Source organism: Notolepis coatsorum (genome assembly GCF_963971535.1).
Source record: "Notolepis coatsorum genome assembly, chromosome: 20".
NCBI lineage: Eukaryota > Metazoa > Chordata > Actinopteri > Aulopiformes > Paralepididae > Notolepis > Notolepis coatsorum.
The window spans coordinates 23,803,527-23,817,687 of record NC_140184.1 but is presented as its reverse complement, the minus strand read 5'-3'; the positions used below and the strand labels follow the sequence as shown (position 1 = coordinate 23,817,687).

Below are 14,161 nucleotides of genomic sequence, written 5' to 3'. Positions count from 1 at the left end.
GAGCGCCTTGGGGGTCCGTGTGCACCAGGGTGTAACAAGGGGTAACACACAAGGGGCAGAAAATACATACTACCTACTTGACCAATGTTACCTGTTCTAAAATACACTAACAGGCGGAAGGAGAGGTACAAACACGCGGGAGACATCCTGAGGGGGATGGAGAGGAATAAAAGCTGCTGACCCTGGGTCGGTGGACAATAACACTAAAAAAAAAAAAAAAAAAACGCTACAGTTAGCCCAAATCATCTCAAGGGGAAGTGGGATAGAGTGCTATGGCAATAGGAGTCCATTTGCAAAAAAACAACAAAAAATCGCTAGTTCTGGGGCATTCTTCTCGGTAGTAGAATAGATTCAGTCCACCTGTCAAGGGAGAACTGAATAAGTGGCATGTTTGCTCACAGCTTAACATCCAAAAGCACATATCGCTGCTGTCGGGACAAAACCTCATAACTCCATTTTTTTTATATATTTTTTTTATATGAATCAACTCTGTAGATCATCCTCCATATGTGTGTGTGGGTTTTACAAAGTTTAAACAATGGGAAAGCATTAAACCGATCATCTGTCTAAACCTCCTAACTCTATTCACCCTCAAATCTGTGTTCGTTTTTCTCATCTGCTGAAAAGTTGGGTTTTTGGAGTTATGAGGTTTTGTCCCGACAGCAGCGATATATAGGATGAGAACAACGTTACTTGGGGAAGATGAAGTGTAGGAGAGCCAAAACCAAGCCATTCACTTGTTCTGCTGCAGGGTGGTTAGGTTGAAGCTAGTGGATGTCAGCCTGCAGATGGTGAAGGACTCAACGTCCAGATAGCAGGTGGAACACACAGCGTGCTGTCGTGGAACTTCCCCGTTGGACCAGTCTGCCATTTTCAAACACCTCTGTCATTATAAGCCCAAAGGGGCTCGCCCATGACATCATCACACTAGATATAGAACAGTAGAGGTGGGGAGACCCAGAAACATGCCCAGCCAGTTCCTAGGGAAAACATACGTATGTCTCAGCCTCCCCTTTCAATTAGTTCATATTTTCTACTGTTTCTACTGCAATTTACAGTAATTTGTCTCTAGTCTCTGTTGGGCAGCACACATATGCTGGGGCATAAAAATATATAATCCCAGAGTAATCATGAACAGAGTAAATCCATAAAGTTCATAGAAAAAAAGTACTTGTTTCATAAAGCAGGGTCCTGTCAACCTGTGACACAGGTTTGTTTCAGGGCTTGTATAATGACTGTGGCCCCATTGACACAGGTTTGTTTCAGGGCTTGTATAGCTAATGACTGTGGCCCCATTTACTTTGCATGAATTTTAGGATGAACCTAGCCGGTGCTGCTGGTATCCAGTATGAAGAACAGGATTGACTGTGCTGAGAACGGACTCATCAACAACATCATAATTATGAAATAAGTGAATAAATTCTGAATATACGCCTTACAGTTTGTTACGACTGCTTTGATGCATTTTGCACATCAGAGTTTCAATGTGCAAAACAGAATGCTATACTGCTCATTTTGGGTTCAAAATGCAATATAGCATGCAAAATTAAAATACCAGTGTCAAATCAGAGAATAGTACTGTATATGCAAAAGCTTATAACAGCACCAGAACATTAGATATTTCAAACAATTAAGTGAACAACTGAACCAAATTAGATTATATGTCCTGCAAAAGTGTATCATAGTGTCAGAACAGTGGATATGTTCATCATTGAAGTTTAATTATTGGTGCACTTTTCAAATACAATGGTCATTATCAAATAATGCGGACACAATATACTTGTTACCTAAATAGACTATGGCACTATGCAATGGTCATTTCCTCATAACCCCTAGACTGGAGTGCTTGTGTCTTTATGAAAGACAAACAAAATATATGATTACAGTATTTGAAGTTTAATCATTACAGTAAAGAAAAATACATACAGTAATGCTCTGTATTTTACAGTAAACACAAAAACAGTTACAGTAAACAAACTATTGTAAAAAAGAATTCTATGAAGAGAAAAAAAGAAAAGAATACAACTTTATGGTGCTCAAGCAGCATCTTGCCTTTCCTCTGCATTTGGCCAAAGAATTTAATCGACGTCACATCTGACCACCATGTCTACAAGTGCCCTCTCCAGCTGCACAGAGAGAAGACGGCCACGTCCTCCACTTGGTGGTGCTCGTTCAGTTCTAATGTACAGTAAAGATAACAATTACAAAAATAATTCACACCCACACCTTTAGTATTTATGAAATATACTGTAACAGACAACAATATCAATTTCACAATTACTGTCATTTCAATATACAGTTACTGTGTACAGTAAATTACACATATTGACTTACCGATTATCTCTCTTACTGTAAAAAATCGTATAATGGATGCCACCGTTGACCTGTTCAGGTTTGGCTGTGCCACCCTGCCAGCTTCAGCCAGTGTTAGACCTCGGTTTACTGTATTACGTGGTCAACAATTGTGGTTATAATTTCATTTGAGACAGATGTTCTTCTGCCTCCTTGGCCACGACCCCATCCACGACCCTATCCTTCGTTGCCAACCTCAGCTGCACCAACTTGCTCCATGTTGCTCCTTTCTTCAGGTTTATAAGCAGCCTTTTATGCAGTGGTGAAGAGATTATCAATTGTATTGCAATGCTACTCACCTGGGCAAGGTTGTTGAAGGTAATGAGACATTAGTACAAACACCTGTTGAATTGATTTAGTGATCTGCCTGTGTAGCAATAAGCAATTGAACATTGATGTATTATTAGGTGGCTGTATTCTGAGACTGGAGCATATGATTTAGAGTTTGGCACTTTGTATTAACAGTTTTGCACTTTATATGTAAGCATAGCATTTAGTATCTTAGAGTATGAATTTTGAAAGTCAGTTTGGCTATTTGCATTTTGAGTTTTGCACATTGAAACTCTGATGTGCAAAATGCGTCAAAGCAGTCGTGAAAAACTGTAAAGCAATATTTCCCATCTACATGTCTATACTGCTGTATATCACTTCCTATCATTTTGACAACACAGTCCTAAAGCTCATACTTCTTGCACCGACGTTTTTTTCATTGCTACGGGACTACACTTTTTAACAAGTAAATATGCCTGTTTGCACAGATTGTTAATGAGAGCTGGGGAGGGGAAATAAGACTCAACACTGGTTCCTGGGTGATAAACATGTTCATGATGTGTGGAAGAAGGCCTACCTAAGTGAAAATCAGGCTCTAAAGCTCTTTCCTAGAGCAGGACCTTGAGAGGGCCTCCCTGTCCTCTCACATTAGCAGCACACAATAGCTTCCCCACTCAGCTGGGATGGAATTGATTGGCTAGTGGGGAAATCCCATTGGGTGTCTTTCATTGGGGATCTGATTGTGAGTTACACAGAAATTCACCACGGTCTCTCTACTGCAGCTGGTCTTGTGCCCCAAAGAATAAGAACAACAAGCACACACTCTCCTAAACAGTCTCTCTTTCACGTTTCTCTTGTGTTTACCCGACACACGCACGCACACACACACACACACGCACACACACACACACACACACACACACACACACACACACGCACACACACACACACACACACAGATTCATAGAAGCTTTGTGCATTTTCTGTGTTCTTCTTCATCATTACAGTAACTGCTTCAATGCCATCTACTCATTGTAGTTTTCACCAAGTGTGAAACATAATGTTGAGAGAGAAAAGGAGGGGGAAGAATAAAGAGGAGGAACAACATCAAGTGAGAGAGAGAGAGAGAGAGAGAGAGAGAGAGAGAGAGAGAGAGAGAGGGAGAGAAAGGCACCATTAATGTCTGTTATCCCGGCTTGAAAGTCTAACTTTATTAGATTAGTCTCTGTGTCTTTGATCGAGTAGAGGTGGATTTCAAAAGAAGCCCAATAACCATGAGCCACACTGACGCCCTTAGCTTTCACTGTGGCTGAAAAGGCCCCTTGGCAGCCGCTGATAGATGAGGGAAAGATCATCCTATTATTTAATTTGTTAATTATCACCCATAGAGGCCCGGGGGCCCTGGCTTTGGCCCTGCGACCTCCCGCAGGACCCCAAGTCAGAGGTGTCGGTGCCATTCCTTTACCCGCAGAAAGAGAGCAGGACAAAAAGGTAATTCGATTGTGACTCTGGCCCCATATGGCAGCAGACTCCGGCTGTCCAGCCAGGCGCTGCCACTGCGGGCCACACACCAAAGAGCTCCTCTGGCACAATGGCAGCTCAGGCACCCCCCAAAACAAACACGCAGAATCTGGTTAGAGGGAGAATGGCCAGAGAGACAATGTGAGGGTGACGTGGTGACCCGACGCATACACTAGACCAGTCTCGGGCAGTCCCGCTGAAAAGCAGCCCATAGTCTGCCGGAGGAGCCCTGCGAGCTGGAGATAAGGACGCGACGTGAGCGAGGGAGGTACCCGTTTATTCACCATTAATCCCCTCCTCGTCCTCATCCTCCCCTTCATTTTCAGTATCAATGGGAGCTCTTTTCTCGGCTCGATGGAGGGCTCTGCAAAAGGCAGAGATGCAGCAATGAATAGATTACAGAGAGTCTAGGTTTGCCCTCAGACATCTGAATATGTAACTAGTACGTCCCTTGACCTCTGCAGCTGCAACTTGAGTCAGATATTGATCACACGGCGCCATACCAGTGCAGGCAACGCTTCTATTTGGTGTTTTCGGTGCAGAAAGACTTGTTTTTGTTTTTAAGATTCCGCTTTTTTTGCCATGGCCTACGAAATCTCATCTATTACTAACCATATACAGTACATGGAGGTACTTAAAGGGGAACACCATCCAAAATAAGAATTAAAATGGTATTTCCATGGCCCAGGAAATTTCAATCGATATTGTGAAAATTAGCTACTCTCTCATGAAGCCAGAAAGAGAAGTTAGACTCAAACTTATGATGTCATCAGGTATAAAGTCTATGAATGGGAGACTGATTTTGTGAGCTTCATTATACGTCAGTAGTATTCTCAGTTCTGAAACAGAAAATGAGTCTGTATACACAAACTGTTCCTCTGGATGCTCTTAGTGTCACCTACAACATCTGTTCCTAATGCATTTTCTATGGAGCAGTTATGGACTACAGCACTGCAGCATAAATGGACCAGTATTATCATCTACGCTTGTACCGAAACAATGAGGGCGGGGAGAGCTTATTTACTCCAGAACTTAAAACAAGCGCTTCCAATTAAAGTGAACAAGGAAGTCATTAGGGAGCGCTTTGTGTCATTAGAGGGTCTCTGATGTGGAGGCAGGGGAGTCTGCATTAACTCTGTTGAGTCTGAAAGAGGGGATTATGCTTGTGGAGAGGATGTGTTTTAATGAAGAGAATTAAAGGATAGGATGCATTCTTCTCGGTGATGGACGATGCAGCGCTCTTAAAGGGGGGAAATAATCAATTTAAAGGTGAACTACATCCAATTTAAGAAGTCATTCTTATGGGCGAAGACAGTCCAAAGATATTGGTGAAAACAACTAATTTGGTACAACTCTCTCACGTGTACAAAAACGAGAGTATATCAAATTCATCATGATGTCGTCGTCGGGTATAAAGTCTGAAGCTGCTCCATAGACAATGAATTGGGAGAGATGGTAAAGGTGATGGTCAAATGTTCTGGGCATACTGTATGGGTACATTTTCTGTTTCAGAACTGAGAACACTACTACTGTATACTGTAGAATGAAGCTCATTTGGATGTAAAAACTCAAACATACATTCCGTAGGTCCACAAAATCTGTCTCCCATTGTGTATGGAGCAGCTCCAGACTGTATTCCTTGATGACATCACAAGTTTGAGTCTTACTTCTCTGGTTTCTTTTTTCTTTTCTTTTTTTTTATCCTCTTTTTCTCCGCCTGATTTTCTATTTTTCTCCCCATCCCAATTTAGTCGTTATGCCAATTCCCCCCTCCCCTACCTGGTTGTTGTGCGCATGTTCCTCCTACTGGTCGGTACAAGAGAACCCTGAAGTCCACCACATGCTTCCTCCGACACATGTGGAGACAGCCAGTGGCTCTCTTCTCACCTGGCAGCGAGGACTCTCATTGGTGAAGCGTAACGCGTGGGAGGTCACGCTGCCTTCACCATTTCCTGCCTTTCGCTGAGCAGGCGCCCAGACCTGACCTGACGCTGTCCACAATGCCAGATTACCACCCACGACTTCCCTCCCCCTAACTCAGCCAAACGAGTTAGTATGATGATCGGCCCAAGCCGCATGGCAATGCTGACTCCGGGAGTCGAGACCGCAGCCTCTTGCATTGGTGACGAGCGCAATCTCCGCGTCGCCACCCAACCGCTCCTGGTTTCTTACTTTGAGAGAGAATGGCTCATGTTGATTGAACCCAGTGGTGCAGTGGTGATTTCATAAGGGGTTGCACTGTGTTTTAATGACGTCTTGTGCGCGCGCGCTCCCGCGCATGCGCATAAATGTTCCCTCGCGAATAAAGATGATTCCTAATTGCCTCTAGGAATGGAATGTAACACATTTCATTCACAGGTTTTGTGTTGAATGGTCCAACTGTAGTATTTGAACACACCTGACGACCTGAGCTATTGTTATGCAAAGTAGCCAGGTGGGTACTTGCCGCAGAGTCGAGTGGAACGCATTCTTGTGTGCTCCTGCTCAAAGAGGTGGAACGGCGTGCAACCCCGTCCCATGACCACTGCATCACTGATTGAACCTTCCTGGCCATGTGGAAAACATATTGGAATTCTTAATTTGGGTGTTGTTCCCCTTTTAAAATGCATATTGTGGCAGATATCACCCCCCGTCCCATGGCTATGTGAAGGATGGGAGATACTACTGCCATGGGAGGAGTGGAAGCAATTAGGCAGCTGATTAGGACTGATAGAACACACCTGTGCACCATTAGATCACCCACATCCCACACGCACACACACCAGACACACATAACATAAAACACTAGGACAGATAGAGTATTGTTGAGAGGTGAGGTAGGAGCGAAGTATTGAGGGAGAGATTGTTGTTGACGGAGTTTTGCGAGGTGAGAGGTAGTGAGAGGAGGGGTGAAGGCGAGAAGGTGTTCATTGTATACTGGACCCTAGACTGGCTGAGAAACCCCCTTGTGTACTGACCCTGGACCGGAAGACAACTCTGAGTATTGAACAATCCCTTTTTTGTAAGAGAGCCTGTTTTTGTGTTTTTGACCTTGGACTGTATAACGACCATTCTAATTGGCCATCGGACTATATTCTGCCCCATTCAATAAATATTCTTTATTGATTGAAATTGCACTTGTGTGGACAGTTGAATTAGTTTGTTTTTGAACCGTGACGAGTCTGAACACCACCAGGCTCGTCACAATATGTTCTCATACCACAGGGCAGTCAAATCCGTATTTGTGAACATAAACCCAAAGCCAGGTCAGAGAACTCAAACCTGTGATGTCATCAAGATATGCCAGTATAATCGGAAGATGCTCTGGGTTGAAAGTTGTTCATAATCCCAAATGGCTACTTTAATGAATAATATTAAATTGCAATACTATAAATTGCAAACAACTCAGAATAACATTACATGTGTAGATTAACCTTGAAATAAAACTAGTGTGTTGGAAGATATTCGAACTAGCAGATGGTTAACAGTGTGACTTGTTAGCTAAAGCACATGTAAAGCTATTAGCTTTTAGGAAGTTGTTAACTAGGTGTATTAATGACCTGCTGGCCATTTATTTTAACAATGTAGCTACAGCAGGCCCTTTACCCAAAGGCTATCAGCTCAGCTATCCATAAAATACCATATTAGCACAAATGTACCAGTCCTCTAATTAACCAATCTACATCTACTCTGAATCTATTTGTCCAAATAGACAATCACCATGCTTTTAGCTATGACACAAATGTCCTCCCCACAAATGCCATTTGCAATGTGAAATGCTCCAAATTGTTTACTTTAGACCATATTACGAGGTTCTAAAATGCATGTGTTACTGGGTTCAATAATCACCAACCACCCCCGTGTCCTTTCTGTGGGGCCCCCTCCCTGTTTGACAGCTCCAGGACCCGTTCCATCTCCACGGGGGAACGTATACGGCTTAATTTGGAGTGGGGCGCAAAACAACGCCCTGTCTATCTTTTGTCCCCCCCTTTTTTTTCTTTTTACATCCAGTGGAGCCTCAATATGACCCACTCATGGATCAGTGGGGAGCTTCTAACTGCGGCCCTGGGGGAAACCCTGGTCATGGACTGACAAGCTGCACAGGAGAGCTTGCACCACGTTGCAGGCTGACTGGGCCCCTCCATCGTTACAAAGATGGAATGCAAAGCAAGGCAGAGAAAGAGAGAGAGAGAGCGAGAGATTAGGAAAGTGAATGGGAATTGAATTTGGACATCTTGAGACCATAATGGGAGGTCAAACTTCACAACTGTACCCTATATATACCCTCTGTCTCTTCCTTGCGAGAGAAACAACAGGCTAATACAGGAAGGTATGTTGAAATAGCATGACTAGCTTCACATCAAACGTAACCTGAATGATGTGCTCATACAGAACAGGGGACTGATGATTTCTTTCCCTGACAATAATTTCACTGTTTGGTCATTCGCTAACAGAATGAGCAATAACATTAACATTTTCCTATTCAATTCAAAATTCATTGTCACCATTGCCCCATAAGAAGGTTCTGCTACGGAATTGTTGGAAAGGCTGCAACAAGTCATCATTGAAGTCACTCTTTACAGAATTTCTAACGAACAAAGGAAATGACTAAAAACACATATCATTATTATTAATTAATCAATTAAATTATCATTAATTGCCCTCCTCTCCTCCCCACCTTCCCTCTTTTCCTGTGTCTCTTTATGGTTGATTTCACATAATTTCATGGACTGCCTTCTTATAAAGTGCTCTTCAGACACAGTATATTCTGGGTTGTACACGATTAATATACAAGCAAATCTCATATGCAGTCTCCAAAATCAATGACGAGCACACAAATATACAACTTTAAGTAATGATATTCAGGCCTGTAATGTATTTACCTTTTTTCCATTTAAAAAATACAATGTTTTTTTCAAAGAGCCAGAGGAGTTGCTTTAATCACATTACAAAGGCGTCCAAAGTTGGTTAATACCGGACCACTTGGCTCTATAATCAAAGTGATACCACTGTCCAATCAGATGTGTTCTGGCTGGCAGTAGATGATGAATGCGTGTACAAAAGAGGTTTTGTGTCTACCGCTGCCCAAGCTATTCACTGACCCTTACAGATGAGGAGAGGAGGTACAGAGGCTCCATGCAGAAGGAGGCCTGCCGTGAGGCCAAACCTGAGAGGTACAATAGCATTATGCAAATAGTGGCATCACACTGAACAGTGGATCCAGACAAGGGCTTTACCCTGGGGCCATGGAGGTCCAGGACCCATCCAGAGGGGAAATGAACTGTTATTAACACACACACACACACACACACACACACACACACACACACACACACACACACACACACACACACACACACACACACACACACACACACACACACACACACACACACACACACACACACACACACACACACACACACACACACACACACACACACACACACACACACACACACACACACACACACACACAGTCTGCCTGTCTGTCTGCACACAAGCACACTTATCTTTCATCCATATAAGTGATTCTCCTATCCACTGGTTTATTAAAATAAATATGCACAATTAAGCAAAAGTAGTTCTATAAATACAAAATAGTTTATTATACAATATATACAATAATAATATCTTTATAAAATTAGACGATATAGTGGCATTATGCATTCACTTATTTACAATTCAATCAAGTGGTGTCAGGAATTCAATGTAATTTAACCAGAAACCACTTCATGTGGTTCCAGGTTCTGAGTGTTCAAGGTAAGTTGATAGGTGCTGCATCTCCACCGAGGCTCTCCAGGACATGAAACCCAAATGGTATATAGACTTCATCAAATACTGGATCTTTTCAGTACCTGTAAAATAAAAGAAACTGTGTTTAGGGATCTGGCACAAAACACTTCCACATTCAATAGCCTATGAATGAATGAATGAATGAATGAATGAATGAATGAATGAAAAGTTTATTTCTTGGACATGTTATTCTTCTTATTTCTTCAACTAACTCACAGTGTCTTGATCCGTCAGACCAAACAATCATAACAACAAATTATAAAAAATCCTTAAAGAAAAAAAAACATTTAAAAAAAGAACAAAGAAAAAACAGGAATTATAAACAAAAGAGAAATGTGTTTGGTTGGCAGACATGTCCAAAAAAAAGGAGTATAGGGAAGCTTAGCTTATTGGTCCATACCCCCTTACATTTGTATTTGTTCTACCATTAATATTACTAGAATTTACATAATTTAGTATATTACAATATAGAATATTATTTTTACTTATATTAAAAGTTTACAATAAAAAACATGATTCACTTGACAGCAGTGAATATAGTACATCACTACATACACAATATAACATAATTTTGTTTATCCTCACTACTCATTTCTGTATTTTTCTAATGTGTATTTTCTTAACTGCTTTTTAAATTGTGCCACATGTTTACTCAGTTTGATGTAATCGGGTAAATTATTCCACAACTTCACTCCACACACCGATATGCACATGCTTTTCAGCGTGGTGTGTACCATTGGTTGTTTGAGATTCCCTCTCCCTCTTAAATTATATTCACCTTCCCTGTCTCTGAACCATTTTTGAATGTTGCCTGGGATTAGCTTGTATCTGGCTTTGTATACAATGAGGGCAGTTTTGTAATCCACTAGGTCCATACATTTCAATGCTTGTAGCTTTATAAATAAGTTATTGGTGTGTTCATAATATCCTACATTGTTGATTATTCTTATCAATCCTTAGTTCAACCGGTGTATTTACTTATTATCACGTTTACCAAATATCATGATTTTTTTTTTTAATATTTAATGATAATTTATTTACATCAAACCACACTTTCAGCTTGGTTAGCTCAGCTGCGACATCCTTTAAAAGCATTTGGAGGTTCTCTCCCTCACAGAAGACATTTGTATCGTCAGCAAAAATTACATTTTTCAATATTCAATAGCCGAGTAAGTTAACCAACAACAACAACAACAACAACATTCATGCCCACTTCCCGCCATATGTGCGTAATATGCCTACACAGAATGGATGCACAACTACAAAGCAAATCTGGCTTTTCATGACATGATCTATAACTCTTGACTTGACTTGACTACCTGTGGAACCAGGCGGTGAAATCCATTAGCTCGTGCTCCTCCTCGGTGCAGCCCATGATCCTATAGCTACCGCCCTCCTCCGACGATGAGCAGGTGGAGTGGGGAGACTCGGGTCCCGCTGAAAGCCCGCTAGATACGGTTAGGGAGGGGGACGGGACCATGCCCCCCTGAAACACCACCGGCACTCCGTTGTTCTCAACCAAGAGCTGTTGCAGTGCTCGGATGTACTCCACAGCCGACCGGAGCGTCTCCACTTTGCTGAGCTTTCCGTTGGTGGCCCCATTTGGCACATGCTGGCGTAGGGTCTGGAAGCCGGCGTTGACCTGTCTCACGCGGTTCCTCTCTCGCTCGTTCCTTCGGGCCACGGATGCAACAACCATATGTTGCCGGTGTGGAAAAGTGAAGTCCGTTCCGGGTAGCGCTCTCCTTTTGCAGCGCAGGAGCTGCGGCGAAGGGGGGCGCTGTCCTTTCAGCACCACAGAGTTGGCATGACGGCTCTCCTCGTAGGAGACAGGCATAGAAGTTTGGCTTTCTGATATGACCAGAAGCATACATTTTCCAAAATGCTGAGGTATAGATGAAGTTGTTTCCATTTCTTCTCTCCAGAATATGTTAGTAAAAAAAAATTAAAAAAAATAAGTTGTATATTATGCCTAAAATCAACTGCTTTGAACGTTTGACGACGTGAGGCTCATCGGACAGAAAGACATCCTTATATAGCCTATCCTCCTCCTCCTCCTCCCCTCTTCTTCTAACCCCCTCCTCCCCTTCTGAAGGGGTCAGGCCGGCGGCCCAGCCATTTTGCGGACCAGACTCGCGAGCCAGGCGCGTGTCCTCCGGCGCTCGCGTCACACACTGAGGGGGCAGTTCATTTCCATTCCAATAGAAGCAGCCCGAAAGCCAAATGGCTCAAAGTGCACAAAAGAATGAAACTCATAACAGCCAAAAATAAACAGGACTGACATAACGTGTGAATTAAACCTAAAATAGGAAAGTGTAGGGTTTGTGCACATGATCAGCAGAAAACCCAGGCATAACCTATGAACAGGGACGTGCACAGGAATTTAGAGGGGCAGGTGCTCAAAGGCTGAAAAGGGCACCACACTTGTGTATATATATTAAGCGAGCGCGCGTAGCGCGCGAGCGCGATTTGTAAGGGCCCTTTTCGGGCGGGGGGCCCCCTTTTTATGCTTTTTGGGGGGTTTTGGTGATCAAATATTGAATATTGAACTATAATAATCAGTGCAGGAGCTCACTTATCCTTGAAAGACACTTTTATCACTGACTTAAAAGGCCCATACATCTCCATAAATGTTCAGGGGGGAGGGAATAAGTGCTTACCCTACAGACCCCAAGAAGTGCTGTATATTCTGTATTGTTTAATATAAATGCATTTTTTATTCCAATCCCGATTTGTATTTGAGATTCCCAAATCCCATCGGACTTGACTTCTTTGTGTCCCTCAATGAGTGTAATACCAGCATTCAACAGCGGTTTCTATCATGATCATCATCACCACCCACGCTATGCATAAAATATATAGGTCCGCGGAGAGGCATGCTGAGGAGGCCGTGCAAACTGCAATGGAATATGGGGCATCTCTCTCTCTTTACCTAATATTTTGATTCTATCCTGACATTTTTCAGTTGGAAGGGCAGTCTATATGCGTAACAGTAAAAAAAAAAAAAAAAAAAAAATTATTTAAATTTTTTTTCAAAAAGGGCACTTTTTTGATGAGGCTCAAAAAGGCAGGTGCTCAGGCACCCCTTAGCCTCTATGTGTGCACGTGCCTGCCTATGAACACGTGAACAGAATAAGAAACTGTGTGTATTCCTCAGGAGCAGAGTATGGGATCCTAAGGCACTGTGGTTGTGGCAATAATTGAGTCATTCTACAGAAACGCACACTTTTGGAATAGCAACATGTCTTAAATGTATATTGGTTAACCCTTTGACTTTATGAATCCACATAAATTAGAGCTTAATGATTTTTCTTTTCTTTTTTACATTGATTTAAGAATGCTTGTGCCATCTTTTTGTCACTGGTGTTACCTCATACCTTTAACAATATTAAAGGCTTTTTATAAACAAATAATTCACAATATATACTGCACATATAGTCAGAGGCACAGTAGGATAATGACAATGCAAAACATTTGGAAATTATGTATTTATTTATTTTAATCAGGTTTGTGAAAAGTGTGATTGTGTGATGTTTGCTTATTAATACCATCATAGTTTTGCTATAATAACAACAATATTTGAAGGACAGTCATACAAATGTAATGATAGTATCCTTAAAATCCTAACTCTCATAATGTGACACGTTATATGACTGGAAAAAAACACACAGTAACACCAGTGACACAAAGAACACTAAAAATGTTTTATTCAATCTTAAATACTTATTTGAGATTAAAAGAAATGGTGTATTTAGTACAAAACCAAAGATTATCACTGACATTCAGTAAAAGAACTTTAACAACAGTTAAAAACACTAATTAGGCAGCTGGGTAGCGCAGTGGACTAAGCACTCGCCTACCACCGTAGAGACTCTGGGATCAAATCCAGCTGTCAGCGGTACCTCCGGCTTGGTCAGAGTCCCTACTAACACAATTGGCAGTGTTAGCGGTGGGGTATGTGTCCTGGTCGTTGTAAACTGCGACTCCTACTGGTTGGTCTGTTCAGCAGGGAGGGGATCTGGGGGAAATAGCGTGAACCTCCGCACATGTTACGTTCTCCCAGTGAAACTCCTCGCTGTCAGGTGAAAAGAAGCGGCTGGTGACTCAACATGTATCTGAGGAGGCATGTGGTATACACCCTCCCCAGGCCGACAGTGGGGCAATGCACGCAACCAGGAATTGGCATAACGACTAAATTGGGATAGGTGAAAAATACAGAAAGCCCAAAAATAAATAGAATAAA

At 42.2% G+C, this 14,161-nt stretch overlaps 1 protein-coding gene across 1 annotated transcript; it reads right to left on the bottom strand.

Moving 5' to 3' along the window:
• Positions 1-9,884: 9,884 nt before the first annotated feature.
• On the bottom strand, positions 9,885-11,755 carry LOC311246831 (achaete-scute homolog 1b-like; the record flags this gene model as incomplete). The annotated part of the gene is made up of 2 exons (XM_084337076.1): positions 9,885-9,980; positions 11,238-11,755. The coding sequence occupies 2 exons, from the start codon at positions 11,753-11,755 to the stop codon at positions 9,974-9,976; spliced, it is 525 nt and encodes a 174-aa protein (XP_084193202.1). The 3' UTR covers positions 9,885-9,973.
• Between the last annotated feature and the right edge of the window lie 2,406 nt (positions 11,756-14,161).